The sequence below is a fragment of the Rhinoraja longicauda genome, chromosome 2 (genome assembly GCF_053455715.1).
Source record: "Rhinoraja longicauda isolate Sanriku21f chromosome 2, sRhiLon1.1, whole genome shotgun sequence".
NCBI classification, from domain to species: domain Eukaryota; kingdom Metazoa; phylum Chordata; class Chondrichthyes; order Rajiformes; family Arhynchobatidae; genus Rhinoraja; species Rhinoraja longicauda.
The window spans coordinates 25,304,490-25,330,695 of NC_135954.1; the positions used below are offsets into that span (position 1 = coordinate 25,304,490).

The following is a 26,206-nucleotide window of genomic DNA, read 5'->3' on the forward strand; positions in this document are numbered from 1 at the left end:
CCACAGTGGCCTAGCTGGTAGAGCTGTTGCCCAGCAGGAAGATCTGCTGCCTTACAGTGTCAGAGACCCAGGTTTGATCCGGACCTCGGGTGCTGTCTGTGTGGAGTTTCCACGTCCTCTCTGTGACTGCATGGGTTCCACTTCGGAGTGCTCTGGTTTGCTCCCCCATTCCAAAGACACGCGGGTTATTTGATCTCTGTAAATTGCCCCCCGTGCGTAGGGAGTGGATGCGAAAGTGGGATAATAAAGAATTAATGTGAACCAATGATTTATAGTCAGTGTGGACTCAGTGGGCTGAAGGGCCTGTTTCTATGCTGTATCTCTAATTAAGCCTTTTGAGTAAAAAGTACTACTCTGTCACTCATTTGTAGCACGTGGCGAGTCGGGTGGACAGAGTGGTGTAGAAGGCATTTGGCACACTTACCTTCATTGGGAAGGGCATTAGCAACAAAAAAGTGATGAAATGCAAGATGGGACATCAAATGGTGAAAGTTTTACGGTCTCCGTTCAGCCAGATACGATCAATGTCCGAATATTGATTGATGGACACGAAGGGAAAAACCTTAGTTGCACAGGTGTTGACAATCTGGGAGGCATAGTCTAGTGCTATGATTGGCGATTATCTGAATCAGGTGAGGGAATAGTCAGAGAGCTGAAATGGATATTGATAGATGAGCCAAGATAAATAATCTCAAGAAACAATCTAAGGTCAGTAATGTTTGGGAGAAGAATGTGGGACAGTTATGATTGCTGTTCTGACAAAGTTGATGTATGTGTCGGCACACTGCGGTCGAAAACGTGCCACGATGAAGCTGCAGGCTTTATTTTATTCAATAAAGTCTTGAGGCAACAGAAAAAAAGGGTAGGCTTAGTCATGGTGTGAAATGACCTCCTGCGCAATTAAGGAGAATAACAAGAGGAAGTGGCAGTGAATGGAGCTTTATGGATCATGGGCAAGTAGATGAAATTAGTTCATCTTGGTATCATGTTCAGCACAGACCTTGTGGGCCAAAGGGCTGTTCCTGCGATGTACGTTTCTGTATTCCATGTTCAGAAGGACACAAAGTGCTGGAGTAACGCAGCAGGTCAGGCAGCATCCCTGGAAAATATGGATAGGTGGTTTCGGGTCGAGCCTGGGTGACGTTTCAGGACTGAAGAAGGGGCTCGACCTGAAAGGTTGCCAGTCCTGCCTGACTAGCTGAGTTACTCCAGCACTTTGTGTCCCATTGAGTATTAAGCAGCATCTGCAGTTCTTTGTTTCTCCATTTTCCATACTCAGAAAATGGCTTTGAACTGGTAGGAAATAAACCATATTGATTGGGACACAGGTTGGGAACAATTACCATTTTTGGCCCTCTGGCAAACAGCTGGGAGACAAAATTATTTGGATCAAAATTATAGTTTTGGCTTAGCATATGTAAAGCTACATATTCAAACTAAACTGCAGCATTCAAGAAAAGTTTTGAGGATCTTCCCAAGAGGGAGGTTGGTATGATTTACCTTGATAGTAAACAAATTAAAGTTTTTCACTATCACAGTACATGTGGCAGTAAAAAAAACAATACCAATATCAACTTTGAAGTAGGATGTAGATACAAACTAGGAGATCCCGTAGGCCCTGGCGGACTGAACGCAAGTGTTTGGCGAAACAGTTGCTAAATCCAAATATATTGGAGCTTTTAAATTGTATTCATCATAAAAAAATAATAGTCATCCATGAACTAATCATTAAGGAGCAAATATCTTGTGGAAGAATATGGGAATAAATGGAATTAACAAGGTTGAACACTGATGATAAGGCACCCAGATGTGATTTCAATCTTGACATGTACAATCCTCGGAATTATAACTCTGTTTGGCATCTTGGAATATCGCATTGTTATTGATCACTTTTACACCTACAAGTCTGCCCACATGTTGCTTGCTTTCGAACAGAGTAATCCAGCAGCATCCACAAGTTAATCTGAAGTATTAACCGATGCGAGACGTAAAATGTTTTTACAATTGTTGAAGTAAATAACTGAACAGAGTTCATGAAATCCTTTTCACTTAGAAATTAACTTTCAGCAGTTGCTCCCGATCAACATTTTCTTTGACTTAAAGATATTCCATTTGGCTTAAAGATATTCCTTCGCTTACCTGATAATTTTTCTGATTTAAAAATTTTAACTCCAGTCCCCTTACAGAAAGCTACAAATGTACCTTTCAATGATTAATTTACTCAGATTAGATTTTCCTTTCATTGTTTTGACCTTTTCAATTATATGAACTCATTTTCTCAAAACCTCAAAATGCTGTTGAAAATTGATAGAACACTTGTGTCAGTTTTGTCATCTGCATATGTCAACAAAATCCCAGATGGTTTCAAGGGAGTCCCTGGTTTATTTTGATGTGGATCAGCAATTATAAGGAACAGTGTCGTCCAGTAGCTGAAATGAAGAGAGACCACAAGGGAAATGCAGCTGCAGTTGGAACGCCTTTTGCATGAACCAATACACAAAAATGTTATTGAGGGGGCAGGCAGAGGACACAGTAGAAAATCTGGAGATGTGGATCAGCTGCTGTTAATTAATTCCCAGACATGATTAAACCTCTCCAAATAATACAAAGAATATAGATTTAAATCAAATGTACAAAATAACCATACATTTTATGTGGAATGTATCATTGTATACAAAAGAATGCAAAGTGTAATTTTGCTTAAAATTTCAAGGTTTCAAGATTTCAAGATCAATTTATTGTCACATGTACCAATTAAGGTACAGTGAAATTTGAGTTACCATACATACTAAGTAAAAAGCAACAAGACACACAGCCACATAAAATAAAATTGAACATAAACATCCACCACAGCGGATTCCACATTCCTCACTGTGATGGAAGGTAATAAAGTTCAATCAGCTTCCTCTTTGTTCACCCGTGGTCGGGGCTGTTGAACCATCTGCAGTCCCCGCTGCCGACTTTCCGAGGCCCTCACATCGTGATGATCGAAACTCCGTCGTTGGGACGGTTGAAAAAACTCTCCGTGGCATGGAGCTCCTAAGTCGGCCTCTTCTTACCAGAGACCACGGGCTTCACGATGTAAGTCCACAGGCCCCGCGGTTGGAGCTCTCCACAATCGATCCTTGGCAAAGGATCGCAAGCTCCACGATGTTAAAGTCCGCGTCGCTCCCGCCAACTCCTCGATTTTAGGCCGCAGTGGGTATGATACGGAGAAAAATCACATCTCCGTCGAGGTAAGAGATTGAAGAAAAGTTTCCCCCAATTCCCACCCCCCACATAAAACAAACCAAGAAACACTAAAACATACTTTTAACACATACTTAAAATAATAAAAACAGTAGAAAGGACAGACAGACTGTTGGCGAGGCTGCCAGTGCTGGTGGCGCCACCCGGTGCTTGCATGGCCATTATTTACGGTATTGGTAGCGGATTGTCTTTTTATTAAAGTTAGCAGTAGCAATGCAAACATTCCAAGGTTCCCATTAACCAATAAATTCCAAAGCAATGAAGCAGATGTATTTAAAATATTGCTACAGATGTCATTTGCTATTGTTGAGTGTCAGTTTTTTGCCAGAGAAATTACGAATGCAAGTTTAAATTCTGTTAATTCCATGCATTTTTGTTTCAGCTAATAATTGGATGGTGCTTTCAAACTTTATTTTCTGGGGTAATATACATAATCAAAATCGACAACATAGTTACAGACTAACCTAATGACTTTCAAATGAGTCCAGGGCATGACAAATACAAGATGGGATTTTCCTTTTATTCTGCGGTGCAAAGTATGTCCTCAATTTTGAAGCAATTTCAGACGGCTCCAAAATAATTTTGGAAGGATGTATTGTAACTTGTAAAATTCATTTGTGATTACACTGCATTCCCCACATTTTTTCCAGGTGATTTGTATATGTATGCTGAACTTTTATTTCCACTGGAGAAATTTATGATGAATTACCGTCATGTGTCCAACCTCTCTCTTTCCATGAATATTTTTGCCTTTGTTCCAGTAACTGCTATTCTATTTGTTCGGTAAGGTCATATTGCTTTATTTCCTTTGCGCTTGATAAATTCTATTCAATCTTCTGTGATTACTTTCCAGATCCATGAAAAACTTCAGCATTATGAAAGGCAAAGCCCGTCACCCGTTCTTCAGAATGCAGCCACTTTGGCAGACGATGTAAGTGTCCTTCAGCTTCATGGTGAGATCATTGGGCAGAAACGCATCCAAAATGTCTTTAAGGAATTAATAGTCAGATCAGTCACTTTCTTTTCCAATGAGGCTGTACATTTTTAATTCTCTTGTTTTATTCTATCCCAGATGAAAGAGTGGGGAAATAAAACGCTTCACCCATGTTAAATACAAGTGTTGTTTAATTTGATAAGCCCATTAAATCCTAAAGGGAGGAGTAGGGAGAACTGTGAAAATACTGGGCAGTACATGAAAAATAGAGACCTATTAAAATGTACTAATGCAAGTGAAATACAAACAGATGTCATGAAAGAAGTGGGGCATGAAGAATGCCTGCACTGGATCTTGTACAAGCTCTACTTACAATATCTGGATGATTAATTATGGTTTCTCCTTTGTAAATTGACCATGCTGTTGAGAATGATTAATATTGTAAGTGTTAACTGAGTTGTTCTCGGTTTGACTTAACTGCTGAAATGCCTTACATTTTGTAATTACCAAGGTTCATGTATTATCTCTTGTAATCAAACAGAAGCATATTAACTTGGACCAAGAGTAGATCATACAGCCACCTAAGTCTGCTCTGTCACTCCTTAATCTTTTACAAGAACATTGAGCAACCAATAGTTCTTGGTATTTTGGTCTAAAGATTCCTGAAAGTACATGAAGGTAAGGTAGTGAAGAAAGAGATGGGATGCTTGCCTTCATTACTCAGAACATAGAAGATATGAGCAAGGACACTATGATGTATCTTTATGCAACATTGGCTAGGCCACGGTGTTCTATATGCAGTTCTGGTCACCATGCTACAGAGGGACATAATTGCAGTGGAGATTCACCAGGATCTTGCCTGGAGTAACTCAGTGGGTCAGGCAGCATCTCTGGAAAAAAAGGAATAGATGATGTTTCGGATCGAGACCTTTCTTCAGACTGAGATTCAGGGAAAGGGAAACGAGAGATATAGACGGTTTCTCAGCCTGATTAAATCCCACAGCTTTTGATGAATTAGTTTCTTGTTGTTGAAAATTATATTTCGTATTGTACGCCATAATATTATATTTATTGTTCAGTACAAGATATGCATGAATAGGTTATGATTTTCACTCAGAGAGTAGTCCATATGTGGACTGAACTGTTGGGATATATCCTCAATGGAAGATGATACTAATACAACTTTAGACAGATAGGACTAAGAAGGGTTTACAGGGCTAAGGGGCCAATTGCAGGCCAATGGGACGAGTCCAACATGTCAACTTGATCAGCAAGGACAAGTTAGGCTGAAGAGCCTGTTTCTGTGCTTTATAGCTCATTGACTCTGACTCTATTCTCCTGAGTTCTTATTTATATTATTGAAAACCATGTCCTGTGCTCGTACTGATCGAGTACTGAAGCATGTTAGTGCACAAACGTGGCATCAAAGATTAGGAAACTTCATGGCATGTATGGCATACACCTAAAGATTTTGCATGGTTCTATGGGTAATTTTGATGACTGATGCACAGTGAAAGTAAAACTTGCATTAGTTTGAAGTGCAGCATGGCAAACTGAATATTAATCGATCTCTGGGAACAGTGTTATTTCCTTTCCATCTGGTTCATTGAGGGAAAGCCTAACCCTCAAAAAATGAAAGAGAACAAGGTACTCAAAAAATGAAAGAGATCAAGGTATTCACTTCCAAAAGCAGTGCTTTGGGTACAGGAAAGATTCTCTTGCCCACTCCCACTCCCAAGTAATGTGCATTCCCTCCAACTTGGTCTGTGGGAATGGAAATATTACTGCTGAAATTAATGAAAAGTGCCAAAACTACTTTTGAATGATATTCCAGATTCTGTAATCAACAAGCTGCACTTTTTAGATCATTTTCCGATGTTCACTTCTGTTTTATTCACATCAATTTTGTTGTTGGCTTTGAAATTTGTAGACGACTTTATTTTTGTAATAACTTGCTGATCAGCAGCGTTCAAGCTGCACTAAAACTCATTATCCTGTTTCCTGCAGTGTCTGGTTTATGTTGTATGACTAAGTGTTCTAAGAGTCCTTGGGGCAAAATATTAGTATTCTGTCAGTGGGCAGCAGCGTAATTATATTCGGCAAAAAACAAACTGCTGGAGGAACTCAGCAGGTCAAGAAGTTTATATTGTTGATTGTTGCTCTTCGGGGAGGAAGGTTACAGAGTGAGACATGAACAGTATCAGCAAAGTAGGTATTTGAGAGCTATGGAGTTACCTTGTGGCAATTTGATAAAACAATGATGTATTTCTTTTAATGTCTCCCCCTCCTTTTTTTGTTCCGCGAGTATTGAGCCAGGTCATGAATTCTTTTCAGGATCGTGAAAGATTACACTTGCATTGCCTGCAAGGAGCGATTTATTTTTTAAATCAATCACTCAATAATGTTACTAGTTGGAATACCATATGAAAACACAAAGAAAACAGAATCTGGTCCTTCACTTCTTGATCACATACACTATTGCTGAATTGATGGTGCTGCAGGAAACCATTGAACAAGTCCCAAATGGCCAAATACCCTTGATTTTTTTTTTGGACCTACACAGGGAATGAAATAAGAATCTGTTAACTTTTTGTACTTTGAGCTATGAATACTCTTTTTTGTTGTACTCAGGGTTTTCAATTGAAAATGTATAGTTTGGGAAAATAAGCCATGTCTTCAATGCAATAGAAGAAATTAGGTTTTGAAGAAAAGACACAAAGTGCTGCAGTAACTAAGCGGGTCAGACCTGGTCTGGAAAACGTGGAGGGGTATCATTTCAGGTCGGGACACTTCAGGTACTGACTCGACACATTGCCAATCCATGTTCTTCAATGTTGCTGCCTGACCCGCTGAGTTACTCCAGCACTTTGTCTTTTTTTTGTAAACCAGCCTCTGCCATTTTTTGTGTCTAAATTGGATTTTGATTGCATTTTGGGCATTTTAACCACAAAATTAAATCAGCATTTGCTGGTTACTGATTGAAATATTGAGATCTTTGCATTGTTTTTTTAAATCATTTTCTTGACTGGTGAGTACTGCTGTTACAATGATTACAAGATATCTCTATTTTTCAAAGCAATCGACGGCACCCAATGAACCTAATCGGGGATGATAACACCCCTTCCCATATTTTAGGGGCCATGACTTGATTCTAAACTTCATTGAGACAGTTCCCCTTGTCCTTGTCCCCTTCCATACCTTTCCTGGTCCCATTTCAATCTACTTTATTTTCACTTTGAGCTTGGAAATTTTGACATAGAATAAGAAGCCATTTTGGCTATCATATCCATGATTTACAGGGGAAAAGCAAAGATTGTCTATTTTCTAAAGACATTATTGCATGGCTACGTTCGGATTAATTTCACCTTTTAGCATTAAGTGCGCGTCTTCCAATCATTTAAATTAAATGAGGGTGCTGCCTTCAACAACGTTTTCCGGCAGTGAGACCCTGTGAGTAAAAAGTTTTTTATTTTGCATATCGCCTCTATTCCTTGTACCAATCAATTTCAACCTATTCATTCCAATTTAGATGCATTTAATTGGGAGAAAAAAAAAATCTTCCCTATTTACTCAGCTATGCTGCACAAAATTTTGAGGGGCTTGAAATCTCCGCTTGGCCATTTGTCTCAATATAGAAAATGCTGGCTTACCCAATCTTGCTAGAATTTTCCTTTAAGGCAACATCTTCACAAATTCTTTCTAATTCAATCCAATCACATCTTTCCTGTAATACGGTGACCAAAAACTGTAAGCTGTAGCCAAATTCAATTTATAAAAGCAAAACTAATAATTGCCCAGATTTTAGCACTTCAATAATCACTCATTTTCAGTAGTCGGCAGACCGTGGATGGTGCCAACATTGCCTCCCTCTCCCACACCGGGCGGCACGGTGGCGCAGAGGTAGAGTTGCTGCCTTACAGCGCTTGCAGTACCGGAGACCTGGGTTCGATTCCGATAATGAGTGCTGTCTGTACAGGGTTTGTACGTTCTCCCCGTGACCGCGTGGGTTTTCTTCGAGATCTTCGATTTCCTCACAATTATCCCTATTGTGTGTAGGATAATGTTAATGTGTGTGGATTACTGGTTGGTGCCGGCTCGGTGGGCCGAAGGGCCTGCTTCCACACTGTATCTCTAAACAAACTTCTCCATCGGATTCCAGGGACTTAAATCATTTTGAATGATGCCATGTAGGACCTTATTCTGCATCAAATCCAGGTGGGCTCTGTCAAAGGAAATTCCTTCATGAATGCTCCTGTTAGCCCTTTCAAATAAATGAATCAATTAGTGAATACAACCTTCAAATCTAGTCCACACCGACTATCCCTAATTAATGCGTGCCTTCGCCCTCCTTCCTCACGCTTCTCTCTACTTCCTCCCATTTTCCTTCCCTGCGCTCTATGTTACACCTCTCCCAACTATGGAGTAGGATATCATTTATAATTAGCAAATATGTTTATTATGTCAGAGATGACTAAGCCATTCATTCCATAATTCATTAACATGGCTTTTGAAATGTAGTTTATTTCTGTATTGTGAGGAAATCAACTAACTTGCAGCAACTTTTTGTAATTTACCCTTCTCTGTTTTGCATCTGTTGTGGTTACTTGCACTTGCACCACCACCTCCCCCAGCCCTGCCCCTGTGATAAATATCATGGTGCAGTGTAAATGTACATAGCCATGGCATGTCACTGTAATAATGCCTTTAGAAAATAGACAATCTTTATTCAATTTTGGCTGTTGACAGTTGATATAAACTTGCTAAATATTTTAATTTGGTGCAGCTGTGAACCTTGTATAAGTCTATCCACTCCTTCCAATTCCTCCATCTACGCCGCATCTGCGCCCGGGATGAGGTGTTTCACACTAGGGCATCAGAGATGTCCTCATTCTTCAGGAAACGGGGCTTCCCCTCTTCTATTGTAAATGAGGCTCTCACTAGGGTCTCTTCTACATCCCGCAGCTCCGCTCTTGCTCCCCCTCCCCCCATTCGTAACAAGGACAAAATCCCCCTCGTTCCACCTTCCACCCCATCAGGCAGCGTATCCAACAAATCATCCTCCAACATTTCCGCCACCTGCAACGGGACCCCACTACGGGTCCTGCAACGGGACCCCACGGGAATGGCCACATCTCCCCATTCCCTCCCCTTTCTGCGTTCCGCAGAGACCGTTCCCTCCGTAACTCCCTGGTCCACTCGTCCCTTCCTACCCAAACCACCGTATCCCCGGGCACTTTCCCCTGCAACCGCAGGAGATGCAACACCTGTCCCTTTACCTCCCCCCTCAACTCCATCCAAGGACCCAAACAGTCTTTCCAGGTGAGATAGAGGTTCACCCCCATCTATTGTCACCTCCAACCTCATCTATTGTATCCGCTGCTCAAGATGTCAACTTCTTTACATCGACGAAACCAAACGCAGGCTCAGCGATCGTTTCGCTCAACACCTTCGCTCAGTCCGCCTTAACCAACCTAATCTCCCGGTGGCTGAGCACTTCAACTCCCCCTCCCACTCCCAGTCTGACCTTTCTGTCATGGGCCTCCTCCAGTGCCATAGTGAGGCCCACCGGAAAATTGAGGAACAGCACCTCATATTTCGCTTGGGCAGCTTGCAGCCCAGCGGTATGAACATTGACTTCTCCAACTAGATAGTTCCTCTGTCCCTCTCTTCCCCTCTCCCTTCCCTGTTCTCCCTCTATCTTCCTGTCTCCACCTATATCCTTCCTTTGTCCCGCCCCCCTGACATCAGTCTGAAGAAGGGTCTCGACCCGAAACGTCACCCATTTCTTCTCTCCTGAGATGCTGCCTGACCTGCGGAGTTACTCCAGCATTTTGTGAAATAAATACCTTGTATGATGATACTGTATCTTTTCTTTAGGTTCACTTTCAGTTGTTTGCCTCATACAATTCCGACTTTTAGATAGACTCAAAATGCTGGAGTAACTCATCTCTGGATAGAAGGAATGGGTGACATTTTCTTCAGACCTCGTCGGAGAGAGGAGGAGAACCTCTTCAAAGTAGGCATACCTTGAGGAGATTTTGCAATGGAGCAGTCTGAAGAAGGGTCTCGACCTGAAACGTCACCCATGCCTTCTCTCCTGAGATGCTGCCTGACCCGCTGAGTTACTCCAGCATTTTGTGATACCATGAATCTGTCCAAATGTCTTTTAAAAGTCGTAGACACAAAATGCTGGAGTAACTCAGCAGGACTGGCAGCATCTCTGGTTAGAAGGAATGGGTGATGTTTCGGATCAAGACCCTTCTTCAGACTGCTCCACTGCAAAATCTCCTCAAGGTATGCCTACTTTGAATATGTTCTCCTCCCTTCTCCGACGAGAATTCTGAAGAAAATGTCATCCATTCCTTCCCGCTGAGTTACTCCAGCATTTTGAGTCTATCTTTGGTGTAAACCAAAATCTGCAGTTCCTTCCGACACGTTTTTAAAGTCGGAATTATATGAGGCAAACAACTGAAAGTGAATATAAAGAAAAAATACAGTATCATAATACAAGGCTCACAGCTGCACCAAATTAAAATATTTAGCAAGTTTATATCAACTGTCAACAGCCAAAGTTGAATAAAGATTGTCTATTTTCTAAAGACATTATTGCAGTGACATGCCATGGCTACGTACATTCACACAGCACCATGACGACACTGGAGTGAAGAAAATATGTTTATCACAGGGGCAAGGCTGGGGGAGGTGGCGGTGCACGACCCGAAACGTCACCCATTCCTTCTCTCGCGTTTAGAGGGCAAAGTGCCAAAAGCAGGCAAATGGGATTAACCCAGTCTGCCAACATGGATAAGATGGTCTGCTTCTGTGCTGTATAGTTCTGTGATAACCGAACAAATAGCATTTCCACCACGACTGGCAGTGTGTTCCAGCCCCCATATTTCCTTCATTGATGCTGCTTGACCTGTTTCTTCAGCACTTTGTTTTTCTGTTCAAGATTCCGGCATCTGCAGTCTCTTGTGTCTCTGTTTCCCTTTGTTCTACTCATTTGTTTCTGACCTCTCTGCCACTGAAAACTAATTTGTTTTCCCCTTTTCATAGTTCTCAACCTGAAAAATTAATTGAATAGGAAGCATTTAGAGGGCAAAGTGCCAAAAGCAGGCAAATGAGACAAACCCAGTCTGCCAACATGGTTGATTTTAGATTTAGAGATACAGCGCGGAAACAGGCCCTTCGGCCCACCGAGTCCACGCCACCCAGCGATCCCCGCACATTAACACAATCCTACACACACTAGGGCCAATTTTTACATTTACCCAGTCAATTAACCTACATACCTGTACGTCTTTGGAGTGTGGGAGGAAACCGAAGATATCGGAGAAAACCCACGCAGGTCACGGGGAGAACGTACAAACTCCATACAGACGGCGCCAGTAGTCAGGATCGAACCTGAGTCTCCGGCGCTGCATTCGCTGTAAGGCAGCAACTCTACCGCTGCGCCACCTTGCCGCATGGATAAGATGCCACACCATGGCATGGATAAGATGGCCGAAAGGCTGCTTCTGTGCTGTATAGTTCTGTGATAACTGAACAAATAGCATGTGGGTGAGAATTTATTGATTTTACCCTTTTAAATAGAGTATTTGAGATAAAGGGATTCTGTGACATTATGCCCTATCATTTCATTTTCAAGTAGCTATGACTTGACTACATTTTTACAATTTTTCAATTTAAATAAAAAATTGATGAGCTTGCCCTAACTCTAAATAACCTTTCCAACTCTACTCACTTTCTTCGGGTTAAGGTTTTCATAGTTCTCAACCTGAAAAATTAATTGTTTCTCATTCGACAAAACACAAAGTACTAGAGGAAATAGATTGACGATGTTTCGGGTCAGGACTCTTCTTCAGACTCCCCACAACTGTTTCTCAATCCACAGTTGATACCTGACCCACTGGGAATACCCAACATTTTCAATTTCTTTTTGATTTCTGTTTTCCCTGGCAAAGTGCAAAAAGCTTCTTGATTTCTGGTTGTTATCTTACCTCTTCATTAACTTCCCTGACACCATCTCTGCATCTTCCTCCTCACCACCACTGAGATCGGTTTACTCAGCACTGTGATCACCTTCCTAAATGATTCCACTAGTTTTGCTCAAGCCCTATCAGCTTTTATGAAGTTATGAGATTCTTTTCTGAAAAAGCTTCTCTAAAAATATTATGACTGGATATTCGGAGATTTTTCCGCTATTTGTGTAATTGGTATAAAAGAAAATTGACCCACAGTACAACAAATTATTAAAAAATGTATTTCTTCCAAACTGTTGGGCACCTGAACCGTCCTCTCATCAGCTAGAGTGAGGTCCTGACCTCCCATCTACCTCATCAGAGACCTTTGAACCGTCTTTCATCTGACTTTATTGGACTTCATCTTACACTAAATGTTTCACCCGTTATCCTTTATCTGTGTACTGTGGTTGGCTTGATTGTAATGAATAGCCTTCTTTGACTGGCCAGCACGCAAACAAACAGCTTTTCACTGTTCCTTGGTGCACATGGTAATAATAAACTAAAATAAAAACTAGTTTGAAATCTTTTGCCTGGAACGAAACAAATATTGCAGAGGAATATGAAACAAGAAGGTACTTCAGCATTTTAAGTGACTCTTACTCTTTGCACCTTAAAGGAAGTAACTAGATTAAATAAAAACAATTGGGAATGGATTGGTCATAACTCGCACAAGGCAAGGTGGCAGTGTTTGTTGGAATTCAGCCATACCAGTTGGAGAACATCACTGCTGTAATTGTTTGGGAAGTGATCTATGTCCAACTATCTTCAGCTGTTACATCAGTTATCTTTTTTCCATTGTAAAATTAGAAGTCTTGAGTGGAGTTGAAATCCCAGTTTTCCAACAGGCTCGAATATAACAAATGAACCCAGGCTGGCAGTGGTACTGTAACAACATTTAAAAGACATTTGGGCAGGAATGACCTGTACAAAAGGGACAGGTTGCACCTTAATTGGAGAGGGACCGACATTCTGGCAGGCAGGTTTGCTAGTTCTATACGGGTGGGTTTAGACTAAACAGAGGGGGGGTGGGGGGGTGGACAACAACGTGGAAGCATAGGCGTGCAGTTAATGGGAAAGAGAGTGTAGGAAAGGTAACGTTTAAATTAACAGGGCAGGGGGATGGGAATCAATGCAATAGACAGAGTGCCATAAAAGAGGACAGAAGCAAAAAGTAGAAGGGAGATAAGAAAAACAAATCTGAAAGCTTTGTGCCTTAATGCGAGGAGCATTCATAATAGGGTGGATGAATTGAATGCGCAGTTAAGGAATATGATATAGATGGAATTACGGAGACCTGGCTCCAGGGCGACCAAGGCTGGGAGCTAAATATGCAGGGGTATTCATTATTCAGGAAGGATAGATAGAAAGGAAGAGGAGGGCAACGGCGACAATAATATGATGGAATTCTGCATTAAGATGAAGAGTGACACAGTTAATTCAGATACTGGGGCCCTGAACTTAAAGAAAGGAGACTTTGAAGGTATGAGATGGGAATTGGCTAGGATAGACTGGCAAATTATACTTAAAGGGTTGACGGTGGAGATGCAATGGCAAAGATTTAAAGACCGCATGGATGAACTCCAGAAATTGTTCATCCCTGTCTGGCGAAAAAATAAAATGGGGAAGGTGGGTCAACCGTGAGGGAATGAGGGAAATCAAGGATAGTGTTAAATCCAAGGAAGAGGCATATAAATTGGCCAAAGGAAGCAGCAAATCAGCAGACGGAGAAATTTGGAACTCAACAGAGGAGTACAAAGGGGTTAATTAAGAGGGTGGAAAAAGAGCATGAAAGCTTGTGGGAAATATAAAAACTGACTGTAAAACCTTCTACAGATATGTAAAAAGGAAAAGATTAACGAAGACAAATGTAGGTCCCTTACAGTCAGAGACAGGTGAATTTATAATGGGAAACAAGGAAATGGCAGAACAATTAAATGAGTACTTTGGTTCTGGCTTCACGAAGGAAGAAGGAAGACACAAACAATCTCCCAGAAATACTCGGGGACCGAGGATTTAGTGGGAGGGAGGAACTGAAGTGAATCCGCATTAGTCAGGAAATGGTGTTTGGTAAATTGTTGGGACTGTATTATGTATAATGAAGGCAGATAAATCCCCAGGGCCTGATGGTCTGCATCCTAGAGTACTCAAGGAGGTGGCCCGAGAAATCGTGGATGCTTTGGTAATTATTTTCCAATGTTCTCTCGACTGGATTAGTTCCCGTGGACTGGTAGCCAATGTAACTCCACTTTTTAAGAAAGGTGGGAGAGAGAAATCGGGGAACTATAGACCAGTTAGCTTTACATCGGTAGACAATAGACAATAGACAATAGGTGCAGGAGAAGGCCATTCGGCCCTTCGAGCCAGCACCGCCATTCAATGTGATCATGGCTGATCATTCTCAATCAGTACCCCATTCCTGCCTTCTCCCCATACCCCCTGACTCTGCTATCCTTAAGAGCTCTATCTAGTTCTCTCTTGAATGCATTCAGAGAATTGGCCTCCACTGCCTTCTGAGGCAGTGAATTCCACAGATTCACAACTCTCTGACTGAAAAAGTTTTTCCTCATCTCAGTTCTAAATGGCCTACCCCTTATACGTTTCGATAAGATCTCCTCTCATCCTTCTAAAGTAGTGGGGAAGATGGTTGAGTCGATTATTAAAGATTTTATAACGGCGCATTTGGAAAGCATTGACAGGATTGGTCAAAGTCAGCATAAATTTATGAAGGGGAAATCATGCTTGACGAATCTTCTGGAATTTTTTGAGGATGTAACAAGTAGAATGGATAAGGGAGAGTCAATGGATGTGGTGTATCTAGACTTTCAAAAAGCCTTTGACAAGGCCCCACACAAGAGATTAGTGTGCAAAATTAGAGCACATGGTATTGGGGGTAGGGTATTGACATGGATAGAGAACTGGTTGGCAGAGAGGAAGCAAAAGGTAGGAAATAACGGGTCCTTTTCTGAATGGCAGGCAGAGGTGCCGCAAGGCTTGGTGCCGGGACCCCAGTTATTTACTATATATATCAACGATTTAGACGAGGGAATTAAATGTGACATCTCCAAGGTTGTGGATGACACAAAGCTGGGTGGCAGTGTGAGCAGCGAGCAGGATAAAGGTGACTTGGATGGATTGGGTGAGTGGGCAGATCCAATACAATGTGGATAAATGTGAGGTCATCCAGTTTGGCGGCAAGAGCAGGAAGGCAGATTATTATCTGAATGGTGTCAGATTAGGAAAAGGGGAGGTGCAATGAGACCTGGGTGTGCTTGTACATCAGTCACTGAAAGTAAGCATGCAGGTCCAGCAGGCAGTGAAAAAAGCTGATGGCATGTTGTCCTTCATTGTGAGAGGATTTGAGTTTAGGAGAAGGAGGTCCTACTGCATTTGTACAGGGCCCTGGTGAGACCGCACCTGGAGCATTGTGTGCAATTTTGGTCTCCTAATGTGAGGAAGGACATTATTGCTATTGAGTGCAGCGTAGTTTAAGAATTAGGGGTAGGCCATTTCGGACTGAGATGAGAAAAAACCTTTTCATCTAGAGAGTTGTGAATCTGTGGAATTCTCTGCCACAGAAGGCAGTGGAGGCCAATTCACTGGATGTTTTCAAGAAAGAGTTAGATTTAGCTCTAAGCGCTAAAGGAATCAAGGGATATGGTGAAAAAGCAGGAATGTGGTGCTGATTTTAGATGATCAGCCATGATCATATTGAATGGTGGTGCTGGCTCGAAGGGCCGAATGGCCTACTCCTGCACTTATTTTGCTGTTTCTACGTTTCGTGAATAGGAAAGGTTATGTGGGAAATGGGCTAAATGCAGGCAGTTGGACCTAGTGTAGATGGGACATCTTCATCGGCATGGGCAGGTTGAGCTGAAGGACCTGTTCAGGTGCGGTAGCGCAGCGGTAGAGTTGCTGCTTTACAGCGAATGCAGCGCCGGAGACTCAGGTTCGATCCTGACTACGGGTGCTGCACTGTAAGGAGTTTGTACGTTCTCCCCGTGACCTGCGTGGGTTTTCTCCGAGATCTTCGGTTTCCTCCCACACTCCAAAGACGTACAGGTATGTAGGTTAATTGGCTGGGTAAATGTAAAAATTGTCCCTAGTGGGTGTAGGATAGTGTTAATGTGCGGGGATCACTGGGCGGCACGGACTTGGAGGGCCGAAAAAGGCCTGTTTCCGGCTGTATATATATGATATGATATGATATAAGACTCTTAATGCATAATATTCAATTCTGTTCACAAATAGTGAATATTTACAAATAATTCATGACTCTTCAGACAACTAAACAGTTCATGTCAGTGTTTTTTGCAAGATCAAGGCAATATTGAGGCCTGGCTTAATAAATCATAAGCACATAAGTGATGGGAGCAGAATTAAACCATTCGACCCATTGTGTACTCCACCATTCAATCACGGCTGATCTATTTCTTCCTCCTAACTATTCTCCTGCCTTCTCCCCATAACCCCTGACACCCATACTAAACAAGAATCTATCTGTCTCTGCCTTAAAAATATCCATTGACTTGGTCTCTGAAGCATTCAATGGCAAAGAATTCCACAGATTCACCACCCTCTGACTGAAGAAATTTCTCCTCATCTTCCTAAAGGAACGTCCTTTAATTCTGAGGCTATGACCTCTAGTGCTAGACACTCTAACTAGTGGAAACATCCACATCCACTCTATCCAAACCTGTCACTATTGGGTAAGTGTCCATGAGGTTCCCCCTCATCTTTCTAAACTCCAGCGGATACAGGCCCAGTGCAGTGCTTTGTTGAGCTTCAACATTACATGCTTTTGTATTTTAGCCCTCTTGAAATAAATGCTAGCATTCTTCAACATTTTTAACAAGTGATAAGTCATTGATAACTGATAAATTACCTTCCTATGGAAATGTAAGGCAATGAGCATCTTTACCAAGTGCATCACCATTGCTGAGTTTTCAACCATCAACATCCATCGTCATTGACCTACGACTCAGCTGTATCAGCAGCACAAATAGTGACTAAAAGAGGTGTCAGAAGCTGGTAACCTGTCCTGAGTGTGTAAGAAGGAACTGCAGATGCTGGTTGAAACCGAAGATGGACACAAGAAGCTGGAGTAACTCAGCGGGACAGGCAGCATCTCTGGAGAGAAGAAATGCTTGACGTTGAGACCTTCTTCAGACTGGTTGGGGTTAAGGGAAATGAGAAATATAGATGGTGATGTGGAGAGATAAAAACAATGAATGAAAGATATGCAAAAAAGTAACGATGACAAAGGAAACAGACCATAGACAATAGGTGCAGGAGTAGGCCATTCAGCCCTTCGAGCCAGCACCGCCATTCAATGCGATCATGGCTGATCACTCTCAATCAGTACCCCGTTCCTGCCTTCTCCCCATACCCCCTCACTCCGCTATCCTTAAGAGCTCTATCCAGCTCTCTCTTGAAAGCATCCAACGAACTGGCCTCCACTGCCTTCTGAGGCAGAGAATTCCACACCTTCACCACTCTCTGACTGAAAAAGTTCTTCCTCATCTCCGTTCTAAATGGCCTACCCCTTATTCTTAAACTGTGGCCCCTTGTTCTGGACTCCCCCAACATTGGGAACATGTTTCCTGCCTCTAATGTGTCCAATCCCCTAATTATCTTATATGTTTCAATAAGATCCCTCCTCATCCTTCTAAATTCCAGTGTATACAAGCCTAATTGCTCCAGCCTTTCAACATACGACAGTCCCGCCATTCCGGGAATTAACCTAGTGAACCTACGCTGCACGCCCTCAATAGCAAGAATATCCTTCCTCAAATTTGGAGACCAAAACTGCACACAGTACTCCAGGTGCGGTCTCACCAGGGCCCGGTACAACTGTAGAAGGACCTCTTTGCTCCTATACTCAACTCCTCTTGTTATGAAGGCCAACATTCCATTGGCTTTCTTCACTGCCTGCTGTACCTGCATTCTTCCTTTCAGTGACTGATGCACTAGGACACCCAGATCTCGTTGAACATCCCCTCTTCCTAACTTGACACCATTCAGATAATAATCTGCCTTTCTATTCTTACTTCCAAAGTGAATAACCTCACACTTATCTACATTAAACTGCATCTGCCATGTATCCGCCCACTCACACAACCCCTTTGCTATACTGTAATACTGACACTTCCGATTTTCCCTTCTGCCTTTCCATTTGCAGAGTAAAACTTATCATGTTGTGATCACTGCCTCCTAATGGCTCTTTTACCTCTAGTCCCCTTATCAGATCAGGATCATTACACAACACTAAATCCCAGAATTGCCTTCTCCCTGGTAGGCTCCAGTACAAGCTGTTCTAAGAATCCATCTCGAAGGCACTCTACAAACTCTCTTTCCTGGGGTCCATTTCCAACCTGATTTTCCCAGTCTACCTGCATGTTGAAATCTCCCATAACCACCGTAGCATTACATTTGTGACACGCCAATTTTATCTCCTGATTCAACTTGCACCCTATGTCGAGGCTACTGTTTGGGGGCCTATAGATAACTCCCATTAGGGTCGTTTTACCCTTACAATTCCTCATTTCTATCCATACTGATTCAACGTCTCCTGATTCTATGTCACCCCTTGCAAGGGAATGAATATCATTCCTTACCAGCAGAGCAACCCCACCCCCTCTGCCCACCTGTCTGTCTTTTCTATACGTTGTGTACCCCTGAATATTAGGTTCCCAGCCCTGGTCCTCTTGTAGCCATGTCTCAGTGATCCCTACAACATCATACTTGCCCATGACTAACTGAGCCTCAAGCTCATCCACTTTATTTTTTATACTACGCGCATTTAAGTATAACACTTTAACTTCTGTATTTACCTCCCCTCTCACATCGGTCACAAATGGCCCTGCCCTTAATTTCTTTTCCCCTCTAGAACTTCTGTTCCCATTCTTCCGAGAGTCTTCTGCAATATCTCCTGTATTCCCTTTAACCTCATCTTCATATTCCCAATTTGTTAACCCCTCCCCCCCACTACTTAGTTTAAAGCCACAGGTGTCGCACTAGCAAACCTGCCTGCCAGAATGTTTGTCCCCCTGCTGTTAAGATGTAACCCGTCCCTTTTGTACAAGTCACCCCTAGCCCAGAAGAGATCCCAGTGGTCCAGAAATCTAAATCCCTGCTCTCTGCACCAGCCCCTCAGCCATAAATTCATACCCTCTATCTCTCTGTTCCTGGCCTCACCAGCACGAGGTACCGGTAGCAGTCCAGAGATAACCACCTTCGACTTCTCAGTCCTACTTCTCAGTCTTTTTCCTAACTCTCTAAACTCCCGCTGTAGCACCTCCTTCCTCTTCCGCCCGACGTCATTCATGCCCACGTGCACAACGACTTCAGGTTGATCGCCTTCCCTCACTAGGATTTTCTGAAGCCGGTCCGTGATGTGCTGATGTGCCATTGTAAGCTGTTGTAGGGTGACGTCTATTACAAACCCACTGACTCCCACAACTACACTTCCCACCCTGCTTCCTGCAAAGACTCTATCCCCTACTCCAAATTCCATCTACGCCGCATCTGCGCCCAAGATGAGGTATTCCATACCACATATCCTCATTCTTTAGGGAACCAGGGTTGCCCTCTCCCATCATAGATGAGGCCCTTACTCGTGTCTCCTCAGTACCCTGCAGCTCCGTCCTTGCTCCCCCTCCTCCTTGTCGCAGCAGAGACAGATTGCCTCCTAGTCCTTACCTTCCATCCCATCAGCCGTCGCATACAATCATAATCCTCTGAAATGTCTGCCACCTCCAACGGGATCCCACCACTAGACACATTTTCCCATCTTCACCCCTTTCCGCCTTCCGCAGAGACCGTGCCCTCTGCAACTCCCTGGTTAACTCCTCCCTTCTGACCCAAACCACCCCTCCCCAACTAAATTCTCCTGCAACCACAGAAGTTGCAATACTTGTCGCTATACCTCCTCCCTCGACTCTGTCCAGGCCCCCGACAGTCCTTTCAGGTTAGGCAGAGGTTCACTTGCACCACCTCCAACCTCATCAACTGTATCCATTGTTCAAGATGTGGACTCTTGTACATTGGCGAGACCAAACGCAGACTGGGCGATCGTTTCATGGAACACCTTCGCTCAGCCCGCGTGAACCAACCTGATCTCCCGGTTGCTGGACACTTTAATTCTCCTTCCCATTCCTACACAGACCTTTCCCTCCTCGGTCTCCTCCATTGTCAGAGTGAGGCTAAATGCAAATTGGAGGAACAGCATCTCATATTTCGCTTGGGCAGCTTACAATCCAGTGGTATGAATATAGATTTCTCTCACTTCAGGTAGCCCCGGCATTCCCTCTCTATCTCTCCCCCACCCAAGTCGCACTAGTTTCTCATTTTCACCCTACAAATAGCTTACAATGGCCTGTTTCCTTTATCATCTTACATTTTTGCATGTCTTTCATTAATTGTTCTTAATCTCTCCACATCACCGTCTATATCTCTCGTTTCCCTTATCCCTAACCAGTCTGAAGAAGGACCTCGACCCGAAATATCACCCATTCCTTCTTTCCAGAGATGCTGCCTGTCCCACTGAGTTACCCTGACCTGACTGATGTGTCATCTGCCATCCAAAAGCCATTCAATCTAAAAACCCACTTGTGGCTTTAAGTGGCTTTGCAATGACCAGTAGCCATAAAAGGCACAACATAGAAGAAGCAACATGAACGTCTTCCATTGAAAGGTTCTAAGAATGCCCCAGTTTGTGTAACAGTCAATTGTTCATTTTGACATCTGTTCAATGGGTAGAGTTCATGCAGATCCAAGGTGATTCCAAGTTTTAGATGGTGAAATAAGTAGCCATCATTTATAGCTTTTTCCCAAAGCACTTTTTAAGACTGTGATTTACACTCTATATATGTTAACTTTAGTTTTTATTGGCAAATCCTGCAGTCGATTTATGCACAGTATACTCTTCAGCAACAATGAATTAATCTGTTCTTGGTGCTTGCAGGTAAGGGAATGAGTTGTATTGAAAACTAAGAAATCCCATGTTTCTCTTCATAAAGTGCGATGGGGTCTTTCACATACAGCTGTGTAGGTTGACGGTGCTTCAGTTTCATGTTTCACCAAAGAAAACACGTGCATTACACTACTACTGAAGTGCAGTCTAGATTACGTGCTTAAGTCTTGAGCGGAGTTGAATTCACAGTTTTTCAACAGGCTAGAATATAATGAATGAGCCCAGGCTGACAGTGTATTGTTAAGAAAGTTTCATGGTACTAAACATCTGTGCTAGAATTGGGTGAGGGAATTGCAAAAGGAATGATGTGAGATGAAATATTTAAGAAATCGGTGTTTAAAAATAGAGGAGCTGTGATACTGATGATCAAAATAATAAATTACCTTTAATGAGGAGATGATATAAATTGTTCCCATTAGTGTAACAGTCAAGAATTGAATGAACTAGATTTAATATGATGCGAATCAAGATGGCGGCGCGCACGGACGCAGCGGCTCACAGCTCTCCCTTTCGGTGCGTTTTATGTGTGTTATCTGTGTTATGTCTGTTAGTCAAATTTAGTCATTCAAACCAGGAAAATCAGGCAAATCCTACCTACAACCGAAAGGACCTTCTGATCATCGGATTCCAGTGCAATCGGGACCTTGTGCGCGAATTTCCACACCCGCGAAATATACCGGAAGAGATTGCCAGGACACCGGGCGCTCCGTGGATAGTTGTCGGCGCGAACAGGCGTCGCAGACGGAGGAGAAACAGGAAGCAAAAGCGAGGATGCCGGTCCGGTATACTTGCCAAGCTAAAGAGACAGCCACACAAACCACCGCTACCTAGCATGTTCCTCACCAACGCCAGATCCATCATCAACAAAATGGACGAACTTAAACTACAGATATCAGCAAACAAACTCGTGGAGGACTGTTGCATTCTCTTAGTAACAGAGACATGGCTTCATCCACTTATCCCAGACGGAGCCATTGAGCTAGCCGGGCGCACAGCGTTTCGTTGGGACAGAAACATCGACTCCGGTAAGAGCAAGGGGGGGGGGGGTTATGCATTTATGTGCACAACAGCTGGTGCACTAATATCCAAACCATAGATAGCCACTGTTCTCCTGATCTGGAGTCCCTAACAGTTAAATGCAGGCCTTTTTACCTTCCTCGCGAATTTACAGGGGTTATAGTAACAGCAGTCTACATCCCACCGAATGCTAACGCTAGCACAGCTTTAGGCTACCTGCTAGGTGCAATAAACTCACAACAGAGCACATATCCAGAAGCAGCCCACATCATAGCCGGGGACTTCAACCATGCAGACCTAAAGTCAGTTCTCCCGAAACTTGAACAACACATAAGATGTGCTACCAGGGGGAAAAACACACTAGACAAGGTTTACTCAAATATTAAGAAGGGGTTCAGGTCAGCACCACTACCACACCTGGGGCAGTCAGATCACCTGTCCATATTCCTAACCCCAGCATACACCCCACTCAGGAGGAAAGCTCCAGTCACCATAAAGACTGTGAAGACATGGCCTGAAGGAGCTTCCTCGCAGCTGCAGGATTGCTTCGAAAGGACCAACTGGGATATTTTTGAGGATCAGGACTTGGAGGAGTACACATCAACTGTACTTTGCTACATCAAAAACTGCGTTGACAATGTCACCGTCGACAAACGCATCCGGTTGTACCCCAATCAAAAACCCTGGATGACAAAGGATGTCAGGTCTCTCCTCAAGGACCGTAACACCGCCTTCAGGTCTAGTGACAGAGCTCTATACAGTGCTGCTAGAACCAACCTGAAGAGAGGCATCAAGGATGCCAAAGCGTCCTACAAGAGGAAGATTGAGGACCACTTTTCCAACAATGACCCACGGCGGGTATGGCAAGGCATCCAGCACATCACCAATTACAAGACCAGCAACCGCACGACTGCCGACGGCGACGCCTCGTTGGCTGAGGAACTTAACTGTTTCTTTGCTCGTTTCGAGGTGAAAGCTACAGTGGCAGACATTACACCCTCTCCAGCACCTGAGAGCAACACCTTCACTGTGCAGGAGTATGACGTTAAGCGAGTGCTCAGAGCAGTGAATCCCAGGAAAGCTGCAGGCCCCGATGGTGTGACGGGCAGAGTGCTGAGGGAATGTGCAGACCAATTATCTGAGGTCTTCACAAAAATCTTCAACCTGTCCCTTTTAAAATCCACCATCCCTCCCTGCCTGAAGTCCGCCATAATCATCCCACTGCCGAAAAAGCCTGTCATCAGCGGTCTTAACGACTACCGTCCGGTAGCACTCACACCGGTCATCACAAAGTGCTTCGAGAGACTGGTCCTGCAGCACATCAAAGCCAGCCTCCCACCCACCTTCGACCCATACCAGTTTGCCTACAGAGCAAATAGGTCTACAGGGGATGCCATCGACACTGCTCTTCACACTGCACTGACCCACCTTGAACACCAGGGGAGCTATGTGAGGATGCTCTTTCTCGACTTCAGCTCTGCCTTTAACACGGTCATCCCGAGCAGACTGGTCACCAAACTTTCCGACCTTGGATTTTCCCTAACCATCTGCAAATGGATCAAGGACTTCCTGACCAACCGCCCCCAGACAGTCAAAATAGGCCCTCACCTCTCCTCCACCATTACACTGAGCACCGGCTCACCACAGGGCTGTGTGTTGAGCCCCATCCTTTACTCCCTCTACACTCACGACTGCGCCCCCACCCATCCCACCAACACCATCATCAAGTTCGCGGATGACACGACTGTGGTTGGACTTATCTCAGAAGGAGATGAGACAGCCTATAGGGATGAAATCCAAAGGCTGGCAGCATGGTGTTCAGTGAACAATCTGGTCCTGAACTCCTCCAAAACAAAGGAACTTATAATTGACTTTAGAAAAACCAGTGGAGATTACGACCCACTCTACATCAATGGGGTCTGCGTGGAAAGGGTACCAGCTTTCAGGTTCCTGGGTACGCACATCGCAGAGGATCTCACCTGGTCTACCAACACCATCACCACAGTAAAGAAGGCACAGCAGAGACTCCACTTCCTGAGGATCCTCAGGAAAACCAACCTGCAGGAGAAGCTCATGTTGTCCTTCTATCGCTGCTCCATCGAGAGTGTGCTGGCATACTGTATAACCACATGGTATGCCAGCTGCTCAGAAAAGGACAGGAAGGCCCTTCAGAGGGTCATCACGACGGCCCAGAAAATCATCGGCTGCTCACTGCCCTCCCTGGAGCACCTGTTCAGCCTGCGCTGCCTCAGTAGAGCAGGCAAAATAATAAAAGATCCATCCCACCCCGGCCACCGTCTGTTTGTTCATCTGCCCTCTGGTCGACGTTTCAGGTCAATCAAATCCCGAACAAACAGACTTAAGAACAGTTTTTACCCCAGGGCCATACGAGAACTGAACACTACCTGTGCACTAGGCAACACCGTTAAAAAATCTTGTACTTAATTTAATTGTATTTATGTATTTATTTGTTTTTGCATTTATTGCATATATGTTTGTACGCACCGTCAGGATTGGCTGTTTTTTAATTTCGTTGTACTCGTTGCAATGACAATAAATGAATATTATTATTATTATTATTATTATTATTTAATCTAAAGAATCTATAAGGTGAACTCTAATTTTTTTTATTCAGAGGGCGTTGAGCATCTGGAATGTGTTGCCTGACATGCAGTAGGGACTGATTCAGCCCTGGATTTCAATTTAAATTAGAACTTGAAAGACTTAAAGAATGTGCCAACCTGTGGCGAAAGATGGGATGTGTGGTTAAGTGGATTGTTGCAGCAGAGATCTGAGATGGATTCCAAAGGATTAATGATTTCCTTCTGTGCTCTTGCTTTTCTATGGTTTTGAAAGATAATTTTCAGAGAATCCGTTTACTCAATTGAGATTTATTTCACAGGATAATTAGGAAGCAAAATTGATTAGAAATAGTTCCAACAATAAGCTGCTCAACTGAAATCTATTTTGAGTGAATTGTTCGTACATTCCCTGGGTAATCTTGATTTGATAGAGAAGTTAAGTTGTGCATTTGTTTGCAGAAGTGGAAAGTTTAGCCAGTGGGTCATAGAATCTTACAGTCATACAGGCCCTGTGGCCCAACTTGCCTACAGCGACCAACATGCCCCATCTACACTAGTCCCAACTGCCTGCATTTGGCCCATATTCTTCCAAACCTATCCTATCCATTTACCTGTCCATATGTTTTTTAAACGTTGTGATCGTACCTGCCTCCCTCCTCTGGTGGCTTACCACCCTTGGTGTAAAAAAACGAGTATCTGATTTGTATAATGTGATGTGAATAGAATGTTGTCATTTTATTGTCATGTTGGACTTGTAAAGCAAAATGGTCAGTGATATTTCATTTAGTTGGATCTTTTGTGTGGGTTGGGACACATCTATTTCACAGCCTCGCTCTCGCTCTCTCTTTCACTTTCTGTCTCTCTTTTACTTTCTGTCTGTCTCTGTCTCTCTCTTTCTCTCTGTCTCTCTCTTTCTCTCTGTCTCTCTCTCTCTCTCTCTCTCTCTCTCTCTCTTTCTTTCTCTCTATCTGACTCTGTCTCTGTCTCTCTTCATCTCTGTCTCTGTCTCTCTCCGTCTGTCTCTCTCTCTCCGTCTCTCTCTCTCCGCCTCTCTCTGTCTCGCTCTGTCTCTTTCTCTGTATCTGTCTTTCTCTATGTCTTTCGCTTTTTTATTTTCCTGACTTGCCACTGAATATAATTTGTGGATTTCCTGATTCTGTCGCTCTTGTAATGTTGAACGATTGTTTGATTGGCTGAGAAGATATTCATTCACTGTCAATGGCTTTTAAAAAAATCATTTGCTAACAGGAATTTCCAGTCCAAGAAGTCCATAGAAAGTCTGTAGGCAAGGGTGATGAATCAGGTAACTGCTGGCGCCACCAAACCCACAAAATGTAGACTATTGAGATGGAAAGAGTGTGAAAACCAGAGTGCTGAGTAGGCAGTGAGAGAGGTGCACAGAGAGCAGCATTTATTATGTGAGAGCTTT

General features: G+C 43.3%; 1 protein-coding gene across 2 annotated transcripts in view; it reads left to right on the top strand.

Moving 5' to 3' along the window:
* The window catches only part of mpp7a (MAGUK p55 scaffold protein 7a), a 368,390-nt gene that overhangs the window by 180,246 nt on the left and 161,938 nt on the right, over positions 1–26,206 (top strand). For both annotated transcript variants that reach the window (XM_078415914.1, XM_078415920.1), the window contains one exon: positions 4,103–4,180. In XM_078415914.1, the coding sequence (XP_078272040.1) occupies positions 4,103–4,180 (78 nt within the window). The remainder of the gene's footprint in view (positions 1–4,102; positions 4,181–26,206) is intronic.